At 40.4% G+C, this 14346-nt stretch overlaps 1 protein-coding gene across 1 annotated transcript in view; it reads left to right on the top strand.

Annotated features, from left to right (window-relative positions):
• Positions 1–12918: 12918 nt before the first annotated feature.
• Positions 12919–14346, top strand: part of LOC100696842 (ras-specific guanine nucleotide-releasing factor 1) — a 28834-nt gene continuing 27406 nt past the window's right edge. The window contains exon 1 of the mRNA XM_013268450.3: positions 12919–13661. Coding sequence (XP_013123904.1) covers positions 13386–13661 — 276 coding nt within the window. The 5' untranslated portion in view covers positions 12919–13385. The remainder of the gene's footprint in view (positions 13662–14346) is intronic.

The following is a 14346-nucleotide window of genomic DNA, read 5'->3' as shown; positions in this document are numbered from 1 at the left end:
TCAAGTACTATCAAGATGTACCTAATATCCGGTAAGTGAACATATGCACTGCATTTGCCTTGATTTGCCCACATATGCAATACCTATTTATACAGTATATACTCATTATAATGTGTTTTTTGTGTTACAGTTTCATGTAATCTGTTTCTGTAGAGTTGTTAGAAAATCTAAAACTCAAAATTAACAAATTAACAAGCAACTCCATGAAAAGATGTCATCTTCAAACTATTAATCTGATTTTCTGGTCATCCCGCGAACACGTTATTAAAACTAATACCATAAAACTTATACCAACAAACACCACAGTAGTGGCTCTACTGACGAGCAGAGCTGGCCAACCTCATCGGGACCTGAAGAGATGAGAAACAACAGTGTGGAGCTTCCAGAGCTGCGGCTGTTGTTGTGCTGTGCTACACCCCTGCTGTTCACTGGAGGGTGAAATGTGATCATGGAGGGCTGCCAGCACGCATCAGGACCAGGCAATTGAAATGGCAAACCCAGCGAACTGATATCTAACGTGTCTCTATACATTCACTGTCAGGGTCTAAACGCTAGAGGACGCATTGCACCTAATCTGACATTGTAGGGTATTACAGTGAAAACAGTCATAACAGGCAAAATACTACACAGCCAAGCATTTTTGGAGAAAAGCATCTATGGTTTGAAAAAATGTTTTTTTTAAATTTTATTTTAGTTCATTGTATAAGAGTAGCACATATATGATAAATGACTTTCCACTTCTTCCTATATCTAAGTACATTTAGTGTTATTTCCAGAAACATAACTCATTTACTGAATTTTGTCTCTGTCCCCATTACATTGACCTTTCACTCACATTACTTAAATTCTAAAAACCCCAGCTTTTCGTCTTACAATAAACTCAACAATTTACTTAAAAAAACTATGGTAGATTTTTGCACAGGCACTAAAAGGAGTATTTACAGACATGTCTTGGATCAAACTATTAAAAAAAGAGTCAGAAATTAAAATCCAAATGCAATAAATTTATATTAGTGTTTTATCGAGGAGAGATGGAGTCACTTGGATGGCAAAACTGAAAAGACTATTTATTTTTTGCTTTTATAAAAAGGAGCACAAGCAAAATTCCACTCACTTCACTATTTTCACTTCCCTGCCTTGAATCGGTTTTCTGCTTCTTTTCTTCTCAGCTGCTTGTGTCTCTTGTTCTCTTTGTTGAAGGCTGTCCTTGTCTGCCTCTTGTCCTCTTGTACTCCATCCACTCTCCCAGTCTCAGTGGGATGACGGAGGGTTTCTGGGAAAGATCTTTCCATCTGTTTCTTGACGTCCTCACACTGAGCTGTTGCACTTGTTGACTAATTAAACTTAAATCTTACTTAATGTCAAACTTTTTATTTTTGCCTAAGATTGTAATTTTATTTTTGCTCATTCTGTCCTCTCGTCCCTTCCTGACACTGAGATGAGCCCTCTGTGAGTCTTCCTGAGGTTTTCAGCCTTGGTATAAAAGTTATGTTCACATGCTCTTTGACAAATGAATTAGAATTTGTGGCTTCATAAATAAAACATACTTGATTCAACAAGCTATTTTTTAGCTGGCTGACAAGCTGCACTGCTGCACTTTATTCAGTGTGCTAGTGTGTAAAGTAAACAGAAAACCTTTAGTTAGTTAAGTTAGTGTTTTAGTGTATTAGAAACACATAGACACTGCTGCGTTGTCTTCAGGTACAACAGACAACATCCTAGTTTTGTGACTGTGTCAGTGATAACATTGCAATCACTACTGCTGATATGCCTTAATCAATAATAAACAGTTTATTTATTGCAGACTGCTTGTGTCTTACTGTTTCTTAGTGACTATCAGTGCTAAGACAGTAAAAAATGAATTCATAGTTCCCATAGTTCACCTGCTTTCTTCACAATTATGTTGCCAACTGTTGATAAAATCATTTACGTTCTAAGTCAGTATTATTTTAGGTACTTATTTGTAAAAAAATTTTAACAGTAATTTAAAAATAAAAATCACCACACTTTCTGGCCTGTTATCTTAATACTTATCCTTTTCTTTCCTTGTGATGTCCATGAAGCTTGAAAGCTGATTAAATCACTGCTGTGTTGAAATATATCATTTTATGATGCATAAACAGATTTTTTTAATGAACTCTTAATTTGTTACACAGTTTAATACAGTGATTATGCAAATATGTAAAAGCAGGTATTGATTATATTTGATTCATACTTATGTGAGCAAGACCAACATCAGATTACACACTTTGGGCCATTTTAAAATTTTTTATATTTAATATAGTGACATCTTTAAATATCACCGTTGCCTATAACCCCACTTGACTTTATAGTGTAATTTATATAACTTATGTTATGTGGCAGAAAGTAGTGACCTCTAGTGGTAAGATGGTGCATCACAAAACAATAGGTGAGTTCAGGACAAACCACAGCTTAGTTTTAAGTACATTTTGAGGACATGGCTCTAACCTGCAGAACTGATGATGTGACATTTCTTCCATTTTTTTTGAGGCCTTCTTTTAGTCTCTGATGTGACACAAATGGCCTGTTTTCTTCACTAGATCAACTACTTCACTAACAGCAAATTCACTCTATGATGTTAGAAGAATTGGAGATTCAGAGTTCTTCCTCCACTCAATGAACAGAGTGAATAACATGCAATGCTTTAAATAGCTTGTAAAGTTCAGTCTCACAATAAAAAAGAGCCTAAAGGAAGAGAGTGATATGAAACATTAATTCCAGCATGCCCTCAAAAGTAATCTAATTATAGATCCATATTAGTTACCTCATGCATTGTTTAAAACAACTAGTTTAACGACCGCTCCAAAGTCCTGTCTATTACTGAACAGAAAAGGTTTAATAGATGATTTAAAAAATCCTTTGAGGATTTTAATCAGCATTTATGCTTGCTGTTGTTTTCTAGAGCATGATCACTCAGGTAAAACTCAGAGCTATTGATGTTCAACCCCAGGCTATGGCGAGGAGGGATATAAAACAAACTGCACAGGTCGGACTGTGTATTCTTCGAGTTGTGTCGACCCTCAGTACTGTGCCTATTTCAGTGTATCAGTATGTTCGTGCTCTGTTGTGCACTGCAGGCAGTGAGAGGCTGTTCTGCAGCAGTTTTGAAACTAAGCGAGGCATACTCTTGGAGGTTTATTAGTCCCCCCCCCCCTTCCTCTATTTCTCTCGCTCTCTCTCCTCGGGGCATGGCAAAGGCAACTGTGGAGAGACATTGCCACAAATAGACTCTCTAAATATGGAGGGCTTCAGTCAAGAGAAAATGCATGATCGAATTTTGGGCCTCTTCACCAAACAGCTTCTATAAAAGGAACAAGACAGAAGAGAGGTTGAACGGTTGATGACACCTTCTGCTGGAATATGTGTGTTTGAGTGTTTAGCTCGCTGTGGGTATGTGTGTGCTTGCATCTGTGTGCAGCTTTGTACATTTGCTTCAGTGATAACTTTTTGTTTGTTCATCTTTTTATCATCGCTGCCCTGCTGCATCAGTGCGATGGGGCATCGATTCAATCTACCTTTGAGTTATTTTTAATGATCACTAACACTTTTGCCCTGTCAGGCACTGTCATTTGGTTTAGTTTACAGTATGTGCAAAGCATTACACCACCTCAACACAGAACATTATTACGGTATGGATGAATGTCAAAGTACAGTCAGTAATTTTATATCAGAAAACTGAAAGAAACTAGTATTTTTAAGCAGGTGTACTTCAAAAAATGTAAAATAACTTTTGCAGACTTTTAAACTTGAAGACTACCATTGTACCAGCTTGTTTGCCAGCATTTACTTATTAACACTTTAAGCAGTGAGGATGTGTTATCATTTTTGTAGAGTTGTGTTTCCCCTCACCTATTAAAAAAATGTGGTCTCTTTCAACTCTCAAGGGAAATAGTGTTTTTTTTTCTTTTTTCTAAATGCTCTACTAACCACTGCAAGTTGGTGTACTCTGTTTACTGTTGCAGTGCTGGAAATGTACAGTGATTTTTCTAAAGCCAAAAATGACGAGCTAAAACACAAGAAAACTCTCACTGTACAACCAAATACATTCAGTTGTGTATTTTTTTCCCAAAGGTTCTAACAAGTGCTGATTCTGTTTTACTCAATGAAACAGAATATATTTTTATTATCTTGAAGTCAACTCCAATAAGGGATATAATATAATCTATATTTTGTACTTGTCTATTAATATTGTAGCGTCCTGTGTATGCAGCCATGAACGTTTATGTGAAAAGAAAAATTTCATATGACTGTATCCACTCCTGTGAAATCTCATGTGAATCATGGGGTTTACTTAATTTTTCACATGACTGTAGGTTTGCTGTAGGTAAGTATTATGCACACTCTATTATGTTGTGTTCTTATTTGTTAATTTCATTATATTTACAGTTTTATTTTCTGGTGGTGTTTCTAATACCTTCTCGGTTGTGTAGTTGTGGAATTAATCACAAGTGATTACAAGCTCCAGAGGGTTCAGTGACAAGTGCCACTTGTCACTGAAGAATAAAGCTCCATAGGCGCCCATGTTAAACTGTCCAACTTTACTTTAAAAAATATGTTTGCAGCCTGGTACAATGAACGATTTTGACCTTTGTGGATTGTTTCCCCTGTTCTGGCAACTCTGTGGAGAGTGAACATTTTTAATATTCATCCACCTGGATACTTGAGTTGAGGGTAGGCGCTTTGATTGACAGCAGTTTTAACACACTGGTGTCTCCTAGACCTCCCCTGGCTAACTGAAAGTATTGAACTTGACCAACTACCTGTTGGTCTCTTTTTAATGTAATTATCTGAATAATATGACTTGATGTGTTGTTCTGACTATTCAAGAGGTTTGTGCTTCAGTTTTGGTAACAAATGTTTAATTAGTTAGTTACTTAGTACTAATTAGCACGTGTGTGTCTATGCTTTGGTTCCATGTAGAGTACAGATGCAGATGACCAAGATTGTTAGTGTTAGCTAACAAGCTAGCTTAGCACTCTACCCTCTAATCCATATGTGTTAGCTGCTAGCTCTAGAAAAACAACATGGCAGGCCAACTTTCTGGTGGTTTTGTCACAGTTTGATGCTGTGTGGCAGGCAGGAAGTAGGACCCAAATGCAGGACTAATGAGAAGCAGAGGGATGAACTAAGGAAGGCAGCTTTATTGCGCTGAGAAAACGTTCCATAAAAGAAAAAAAAAATGGAGAAAACCAAACCAAAATTTGAACATGAAACTAGAAAACAAGGTAATGGGAAACAGTAGACTAAGAACAAAGAAAACCCGCAGCACAGCAAAAACACAGCACTGAGAGGGTATGGTACAACACAACAAAGGGCAAGGGAAAACACAGGGCTTAAATACACAAGGGAGTAATGGGGGAATGGGAAACAGGAGGGAAACACAGCTGGGACTAATTAGACATAATGAGACAAGGGGAAGCAAAACTAGATACACTGACACAGGAAATGGGACCGTCAAAGTAAAACAGGAAACACAAGACAGTAACAAAGACACAGACTAGACACTGAGAAACAGAGACACGACTGCCTGAGGAGACAGAGGGAAGATGGCGCACAGAGCACAGGGACAGGAACCAAGAGACTAGAAATGATAAATAATGAACTCAAAGACTATATAATAATTCAAACTACAAAACACTGGGTCACCGACCTAGGACCATGACAGGTTTACAGTGCTACATATAAAAAGCTCTTATATGTGACAAGGTTACTCATTGTTATAAACAACCTCTGTCATATACAATTAGTTATTATAATATAAGAATTCCCATGGCAGTTCTTTAGGAACTTTGATGTGTTTTGGGGCAGAAGGACATTAAGCAGCTCGATATTTTGACCCGAACGGACACGTGTACTGAACTGAATAAGCACCCACTTCCACATGCTGTTATGCATCACTGTGCTTCAGTGGCCTGCACTTGACCTTGTGCTCTAACTCTGTTTTACACACTGTTGGAACTGTGGAGCATAAATGCCACTTAAGTATCTTCTCAAATGGTTAACTAACAAACAAGGTCTTCACAAGAAAGCACTGAAACTCCGGAAAAAAATGTTCTACCACATATTTTATCTGGTCCAAAATATAATCAGCTAAAGATGTTTCAACGCTGACTATATTTTAATAATGAGCACATGCCTTCATGAGTCAGAATCCTCCATCCCACTGCCAGGACTGTGTTTGTGCATCTATGTGGGTGATGGTGGACAGTGTCTGAAGGGGAAAGTGCACAAATGCGTGCATGTTCAGTAGCACACGAGAGCCCTATGCATGTGTCCTTGCAGCAACGTGCCATGGCAGATGCTGCCTAAAGCCGCAGCAGTGTCTCCAGTGATGATCTGTCTGTTGACCTTCAGTAACATTTGAGGATGTGGAAGCTTTCTTGTCGAGGACAGTGCACTCTTTCATTAATATGCCTCACCTTCAGATGTGCTATATGGCATTTGCATGACATTAGCATATATCTTTGGGCCAGCCATTCTGCGCTGCAGCACGCAGAGCTTCTGTGAATGACACCTGTTAGACTGAGACCCAGATGCCTTTCTGGCAGGGTCACACTGTGCAGGTTTGCAGAGGGTGGTTGAGGGTGGAAGAGAGAAGACAGACCATACTGAGGGCTGCCTTTTAGGACTGGTTGTTTTTTACATTTGTTAAAAAGTGAAATTATTAAGGTTTGGTTGGTTTCTTCCTGGTTTTGCTCTATTTTCTAGGATTTCAGATTTAAATTATCTTGGTGTACCTGCACCAAGCAAAGATGTTTTCTTTTGTTTGTCTGTTTGTCTGTTTGTTTGTTTGTTTACACCACATTGGGCATTATGCTATCAGCTGTGCTGACAGTGTTTCAGAGCTGCACAGTATTTTCAGGTGTCTGTCTGCTGGTCAGAAAGTCTCAGTCCAAGTTTCTGTCAGTTAAAACCTTGTGGGCAAAATGACAGATCCAAATATTCAGATTTGCTCTTTGTTTCAAATTATTCTTGTTCTGAGTCACATCTTTGTCCAATTTCTGTGAAGTCTTTTCTCAGTACTGTTACGCAGTGTGGCATCAGACATCATGACTCATTGTGTAAAACAGTTGAGCAAAAAAGATAGGTAACATTAATTTTGGGGTGTAACAAAATTTCTTAAGCTTATATTTTTTTCTTCTTTTTTTTTTGCACTGAAGAAAAAAAGATGCTCTTGTATGTGTTCATTAACTAATTAACCTCAAACTACAATGCTCAAGACCCAACAAAAAATTTAAACAATAACAATGAGATGAATTCTCTAAAAAATGACACATTTCCTGTTTTTGTAGGTGGTTGTTTGTTTCTGTCTGAGCTCATCCTCTCTGTTAGTCTGAGTGCTGTTCGGCTTGAGGATGGTGCAGCCAGGTGGTGACCCTGCATGCAGTATCTGGCAGACAGCAGAGCGCGTAGAGATGGAGCCAGATCCCAGAGTCAGAGACCTGCCGACACCGACCAATCTGCCACCAAAGAGGCAACAGTGTCACTGATACAAACACTGTGGAAGGTGAAGGTGATGTAGTGTCAGAAGAATGGTATATAACGCAAATGTCTTCAATTTACCCTAAAAAGTGTAAAATAATAATTTTCTGTGGCGTTATTTTACTGATGAAGAAAACAAACGGTCACATCAATATATTTAAAAATTGACATGAATTATGTGTTTCAATTATTGTTTTTTTGCACATGGCATTTGCCATCAAAACAAAAAATCAACAGTAGAACTCATGGCTATGTTTAATAGTTAAAGTCAAAGCATTTCCACATGCACAGTGAAAAGACATCTCAAATGATTGGGACTAAACAAGTGTGTAGTCTTAAGAAAATCACTTATCAGGGAGGCTAATCAGAAAAAGAGGTTTCAGTTTGCTAGGGAGCATAATGATTGGACTCTGGATCAATGGATCAATTTGGAAAGAGTCATGTGGTCTGATAAGTCCTGTTTTTCACTGTTCCATGGTGATGAGTGCATTAGGGTAAGAAGAGAGGTGGATGAAGTGATGCACCCATCATTCCTAGTGCCTACAAGCCTATAAAAACAGTGTTATGATCTGGGCTTTGGTCAAGGTTGAGCAACATTATGTGCCCAAAAAAATTAGGTCAGTTGACTACCTCAAAATACTGACTACCAAGGTTTTTCCGTGAATGGATTTCTTTCCTTCCCTGATGGCACAGGTATGTTCCAAGATAACAATGTCAAGATTCAGAGGGCTTGAATGGTGAAGTAGTGGTTCAGGGAGCATGACCCAAGGTTCAACTCTGACTGGAAATAAATGTTGCGAGATTGCATAAGCTTATTGAATAATAACAGTATAATATATTATTCTTATAACTCACCATATTTCAAACCCTGACAATTAAACACACAAAACGGTAGTTCCTAGATTTAAGTTTTCTTTTCTAAGCAGAAAACTGACTCATTTCATTCTTATGGCAGAACAGCCCTTTTTAAGTTACCATTGTAACCTCACAACAAAAAGTTCCTCGTTCTGAGCCTGGTCAGAGCCTTTTACATTCAGTATGCTTGTCTTTTTGCCCGCTCTTCAAAAACATGCTAGGTTAATTCTCCCGTCACTGTGCACTGGACCAAGTCATTTAACCACCACAATAAATCTGGAGAAAGTGTTTTCCTACTTGGATCAATGAAAGATCTTAATCAATCTTATTTATGGTGCATCACAGTTAAGTATGGCTTTGCATTATCCATCCATTCTTTTCCGCTTATCCAATTTAGGGTCACGAGGGGAGCTGGAGCATATCCCAGCTACTGTAGGGCAAGGCCTGTTGAAGGATTATTTCAATTTAGAATCACCAGTTAACCCAACCCAACTAAGTGCATATCTTCTAAGTGCATAGGGACTGTGGGAGGAAGGCTGAGTACCCAGAGAGAACCCAAGCAGACACGGGGAGGACATGCAAACTTCACACAGAAAGGCCCAGAATGGTACATTCAAACCTTGCTGTGAGGCAACAGTGCAAACCACTGCACCACCTGGCCTTTCGTTATATACACTATCACACAAAAGTAAGTGCACCCCTCATATTTTTGTAAATATTTTATTATATCTTTTCATGGGACAACATTAAAGATATGACACTTTGATACAATGTAAAGTAGTCTGTGTACAGATTGTATAACAGTGTAAATTTGCTGTCACCTCAAAATAACTCAACATACAGCCATTAATGTCTAAACTGCTGGCAACAAAAGTGAGTACACCCCAAGTGAAAATATCCAAACTGTGCCCAAAATGTCAATATTTTGTGTGGTCACCGTTTTTTTTTCCAACACTGCCCTAACTCTGTTGGGCGTGGAGTTCACTAGAGCTGCACAGGGTGCCACTGGAATCCTCTTCCACTCCTCCATGATGATATCATGGAGCTGGTGGATGTTGAAGACCTTGCGCTCCTCCACCTTGCATTTGAGGATGCCCCGCAGATGGTCAATAGGGTTTAAGTCTGGAGACATGCTTGGCCAGTCAAATACCTTTACCCTCAGTTTATTTAGCAAGGCACTGGTCTTTTTGGAGGTGTGTTTGGGGTTGTTGTCATGTTGGAATACTGTCCTGTGGCCCAGTTTCTGACGGGAGGGGATCATGCTCTGCTTGAGTATGTCACAGTACAACTGTAGCTCCCCTGTGCCAGCAGCACTCATGCAGCCCCAAACAATGACATCCCACCACCATGCTTGATTGTAGGCAAGACACACTTGTCTCTGTACTCCTCATCTGGTTGCCGCCACGCACCCTTAACACCATCTGAAACAAGTACGTATATCTTGGTCTCATCAGACCACAGGTAATCCATGTCCTTAGTCTGCTTGTCTTCGGCAAACTGTTTGCGGGCTTTCTTGTGCATTATCTTTAGAATAGGCTTCCTTCTGGGATGACAGCCATTTAATCCAGTGTGTGGCATATGGTCTGAGCACTGACAGGCTGACCCTCCACACTTTCAACCTTTGCAGTAATACTGGCAGGACTCATACATCTATTTTCAAAAGACAACCTCTGGATATGACATTGAGCATGTGTACTCAACTTCTTTGGTCGACCATAGCGAGGGTTGTTTCTAATCTGTCCTGTTAAACTGCCCTATGGTCTTGACCACTGTGCTGCAGCTCAGTTTCAGGGTGTTGGCATTATACTTATAGCCAGGCTACCTTTATGTAGAGCAATACTTCTTTTTTTCAGATCCTCAGAGAATTCTTTTCCATGATGTGCCATGAGAAACTTCCAGTGACCAGTATGAGAGAGGGTGAGAGCAATAACACCAAATTCAAACCACCTGTTCCCTATTTGCACCTGAAATGCAACTGACTACTTTACATTGTATCAAAGTGTCATATCTTCAGTGTTGTCCCATGAAAAGAAATAACAAAATATTTACAAAAATGTGAGGGGTGCACTCACTTTTGCGAGGTACTCATACTGTATATAAAAGGTATTGGTTATATACAAAGGCTAAACCAGTTATACAAAATTGAGAAAATCCTGTACAACCTTTGAGAAAAACAAACAGTGGACATTCAGTCAATAACAGTATAAAGGATGTCACGCAAGCGGCACGTTTATCCCACAGCAAAACCAGCAAAAAACAATAGGATGCTGGTGGTGACCAAAAAAGAGCTTAAACAAGGGATGGTACAAAAGTTAGGTGAGCAGAATCACAACAACTAAATGAATGCTAAAAAAACCAAATCCATCAAGGGGCTTATTTATATATCAGAGTTATACAATTCTTATTTTTTCTGCACCAGTGGTCAAAAAAGACATAATCATGTGGCTCCTGTTTCATTATCCGCACTTTTCATTAACCCCATTTTTATCCCATCTCTGATAATGAACACGTCTGACTTGACTTTTTCATCATCAACCCAGAAACGATGTCTCAAAAAATCCTGTTGCACAATATGTCTCCACCTGTGGATGTCTCCTTTTTGAAAAATGCTTTTCAACTGGATAGAGTTACGTTGGTCTGAATCCCATTTAAGACTTTAACTCATCACCTCAGTCTTTCTAGTGTTTTACATCCCTTTCCATTTTAACCCACCTATTATCAGAAGTGATAAAAATAATCTTTACTATCAGTCCCAGTGGCGGAGGAGAATCACCACCTCATTACCACTCCTGTCTGAGAGGCTGATTATGGGACGGAAGAAGCTCGGTAACAGAGCTGAGCCTGGGGCGTCCTAGCAGGCTTAGTCTGCTAATGGCTGCATGGGGTTGAATTGCAGCTCATCTCATTCCTTACTACTGGATCTCTCTCTTTCCACATTGCTGCCAATCTTCACTGCACCTGTTACCAAAAAGATAAAGAAATGAAATGCTTGAGAAAGGTGGAGTGTTCTCTTTCCTGTTCAAAACAAAAGAGCAGCAACAAGAGCAGCAGAATCTCACTCAATTATCCCCTGTTACCTCCCTGGATCCTTTTAATGATCCCACATAGACACTGCACTGTGATCCCACTGTCAGACACCCTGTGATGAAATAAACCATTGTGTGTGTCCTCGCCCCAATATGCTAATCCAGGATTAATTATGGGCCAACCCTAATGAGTATCTCTCTCGCCCTCTTAGATATGTAAATGCACCAGCAGTGGACAGTGTTGAGAGGCTTTTGTTAACTCTGTGTTTTATAAAAGGGGGCAGAACAGGATGGAGCGAGCCAAGGACAAAGGTTTTATATTATTTCAAAAGATGGAAAAAACCCAAAACAAAACAATTTATGTGAATTTGCAGTGATACGGAGAGGGCAGTGCAAGCCCTCAGCAAATCTGGCTTCAATTTTACCTGTGGGAATAAATTCAGGAAGAGCAGAGGCTGTGCTGAAATTGTTAAGAAACTGGTGCATATGATATGGTTATTGTGAGGCTCTTCACCATCAGCAGCTGCCCGGCTTGCTGACATCGTGGATTCTGAACTTTTTAAACACTTAAGCAGGAAATGTGAATGTGGGCAAAGCCAGAGAAACTGTGCTCTTACAACTTGGAAGATGGGGAACAGACAGACAGATTCATGTAACGGTTATATTTTTCTGTTTTTGTAATAAAAAACAATATATAAATTGCTTTCTTTGCCATGCAGTTAGTTAAGTGGCTGAGAAGGTTAGAGCAAAATCAGTATCCCTCTTTTCACTGCCTTGAGTTATACCTGAAACAGCTTACAACTATGACTTGGAATAAAAGTGCAGTGTATTTTCTTTTAGGGGAAACAGATATGTTCATAAAGTGCAAATCCCTTACACCTGAACTTAAATGCAACACCTGATTGAATATTCCCTGGTATGAGCGCCATGCTTATAAGCCCTCCAAATCCAGTGGTAGGGGAGCATGAAATTCTTGTTGCATGTTCTCCCTGTGCCTGCATGGGTTTCTTCTATCCAAAGACATGCTTGCTGTCCATGTGTGTGATTTCTGTCTCGTTACATTATCCCTGTGATTGACAGGTGACCTGTCCAGAGTGTGGCCCACCCTTTAACCTATGACAGGTAGATGTCATGGATGTTTAAGCATTCTTACAACTTTTTCCAGACCACTTGCATTGCTCATGTTGTTTACAACTGCTTTGTTTTCTCGCCTGTGGTTCTGTGCATTCTCGGTGAAAGCCAGTTCTCTTTGGAATAATAATACATATTGCAAATTGCAGTATTACATTATTGCATTACACTGATTCTACTACGAAAATGCTTTGAATTGACTAAGCAACTGGGTATTCAGCGGGGGATCAAGTGTTCCTTCCGGAGTTTCTCGTGCTTGCGAGTTTCAGTGCACAGAAAGACGCTCTCACTGCATTGGTCGCGTGTGATATTAGGTGTGTACGTAAACGCGCGTGTGTGCGTGTTTTCATTCCTGAAAAGCCTCCCGATAAGCTTTGGGATTCTCGACGTGAATCCCGTCTTTCTCAGTCTGTGTTTATCCTCGGAGTTTCTGTCCAAGGCGCTGAAATTTGCTGCTCCGGGGACCGGTCACGTGACTGCGCTTTCTCCCTGTGAGAGCAGGGTGCTGTGTGTGTGTGTGTGCGCGCGCGCGCGCGCGCGCTCGGTACACTGCACGCGGACACTTCAGTCCTCATCATGAGCGATTGCGCTCATGAGGAAGGCTTTTCTGAGAAGGCGTCGGGGCTACGGTAGTAGCCTAGTTTGCAGCGTGGATAGGTTTTTGCAGCCGAGTGTGTGACTGACTCTTCACGCGCATCGTCTCTTTCTCTTTTCCTTTCGCTGTTGCAAAAATCAGTGCAGCAAGTGTGGATGGCCACACTGGAGTGGGCTGCTGCCCACCAAGTCTGACTGTGTTTCGGAGGTGCTGAGAAGGAGAACATGTAAGAATCCGCAGGCATCCCCGCAGATCCTTTCGGATTCTCAGCCAAAATGCAGAAAGGGATCAGACTCAATGATGGCCACATCACCTATCTGGCTCTTTTGGCGAAGAAAGACGGGACGAGGCGAGGTTGCTTGAGTAAAAAAAGCTCAGACAACACAAAATGGCATTCAAAGTGGTTCGCTTTGTTGCAGAATATGCTTTTTTATTTCGAAAACGACTCGAGCTCACGCCCCTCCGGACTGTACCTGTTGGAGGGATGTGTTTGTGACCGGGCACCGTCACCGAAACCGTCTCTCTCAGCGAAGGAATGCTTAGAGAAGCAGGTAAGATATTGATCGCACGGGGAGCTCCCTTAAGTCTGACTGACACTGTCAAGGCAGTCAGTCTCACTGAACGGATACACTGAGCGGTCCCCTCCTACTGTTTTCACCCCTTAAAATTCCCTTTGATCAGCTGGGCTCTGCGTTACAGCCACATTTATAACAGGAGGTAACGTGTAGACACTTTTCACCAGAAGATATCGCCTATTCATCACGCAAACAATTTCCCAGAGATGCTTTTGCATTACAGTTGACTTGACGTTTTAGAGTTACGTAATGGCGTCATCCTAACCGATTGATTTTCTCGATTATGAACCAAAATAGCCCCACAGCCTTTTCGAGGTTAAATGCACGAAAAATACAACGTTAACAGCAAACAAAGTTAGCAGAATTCACGCAAATCTCTGCAAACTTTGCACATGATCTTAGCCTCCTCTTTTCCGTTCATCTGTTGCATCACATTGGGATGCAAGACGCTGTATTTTTAGACACCCCAAACGTTCCGGGAATGCAGCACATATAAGGAGTAAACTTAAACTGCATCCAAACTTTGTAGGTTGCCATCTTGCGGAGGAGAGCTGCCCCTTCCTTGTCGTTTTGACGTATTGATTTAATTCCTTGTCTTGATATTAATAGCATCCTACCTTGGCAACTGTGTCTCCCCGGTTTATAGCGGCTTGGCTCATTT

This window comes from Oreochromis niloticus, linkage group LG1 (genome assembly GCF_001858045.2).
Source record: "Oreochromis niloticus isolate F11D_XX linkage group LG1, O_niloticus_UMD_NMBU, whole genome shotgun sequence".
In the NCBI taxonomy this organism is placed as follows: Eukaryota; Metazoa; Chordata; class Actinopteri; order Cichliformes; family Cichlidae; genus Oreochromis; species Oreochromis niloticus.
The sequence above is the reverse complement of the archived record's forward strand: the minus strand, read 5'-3'. Positions and strand labels throughout refer to the sequence as shown.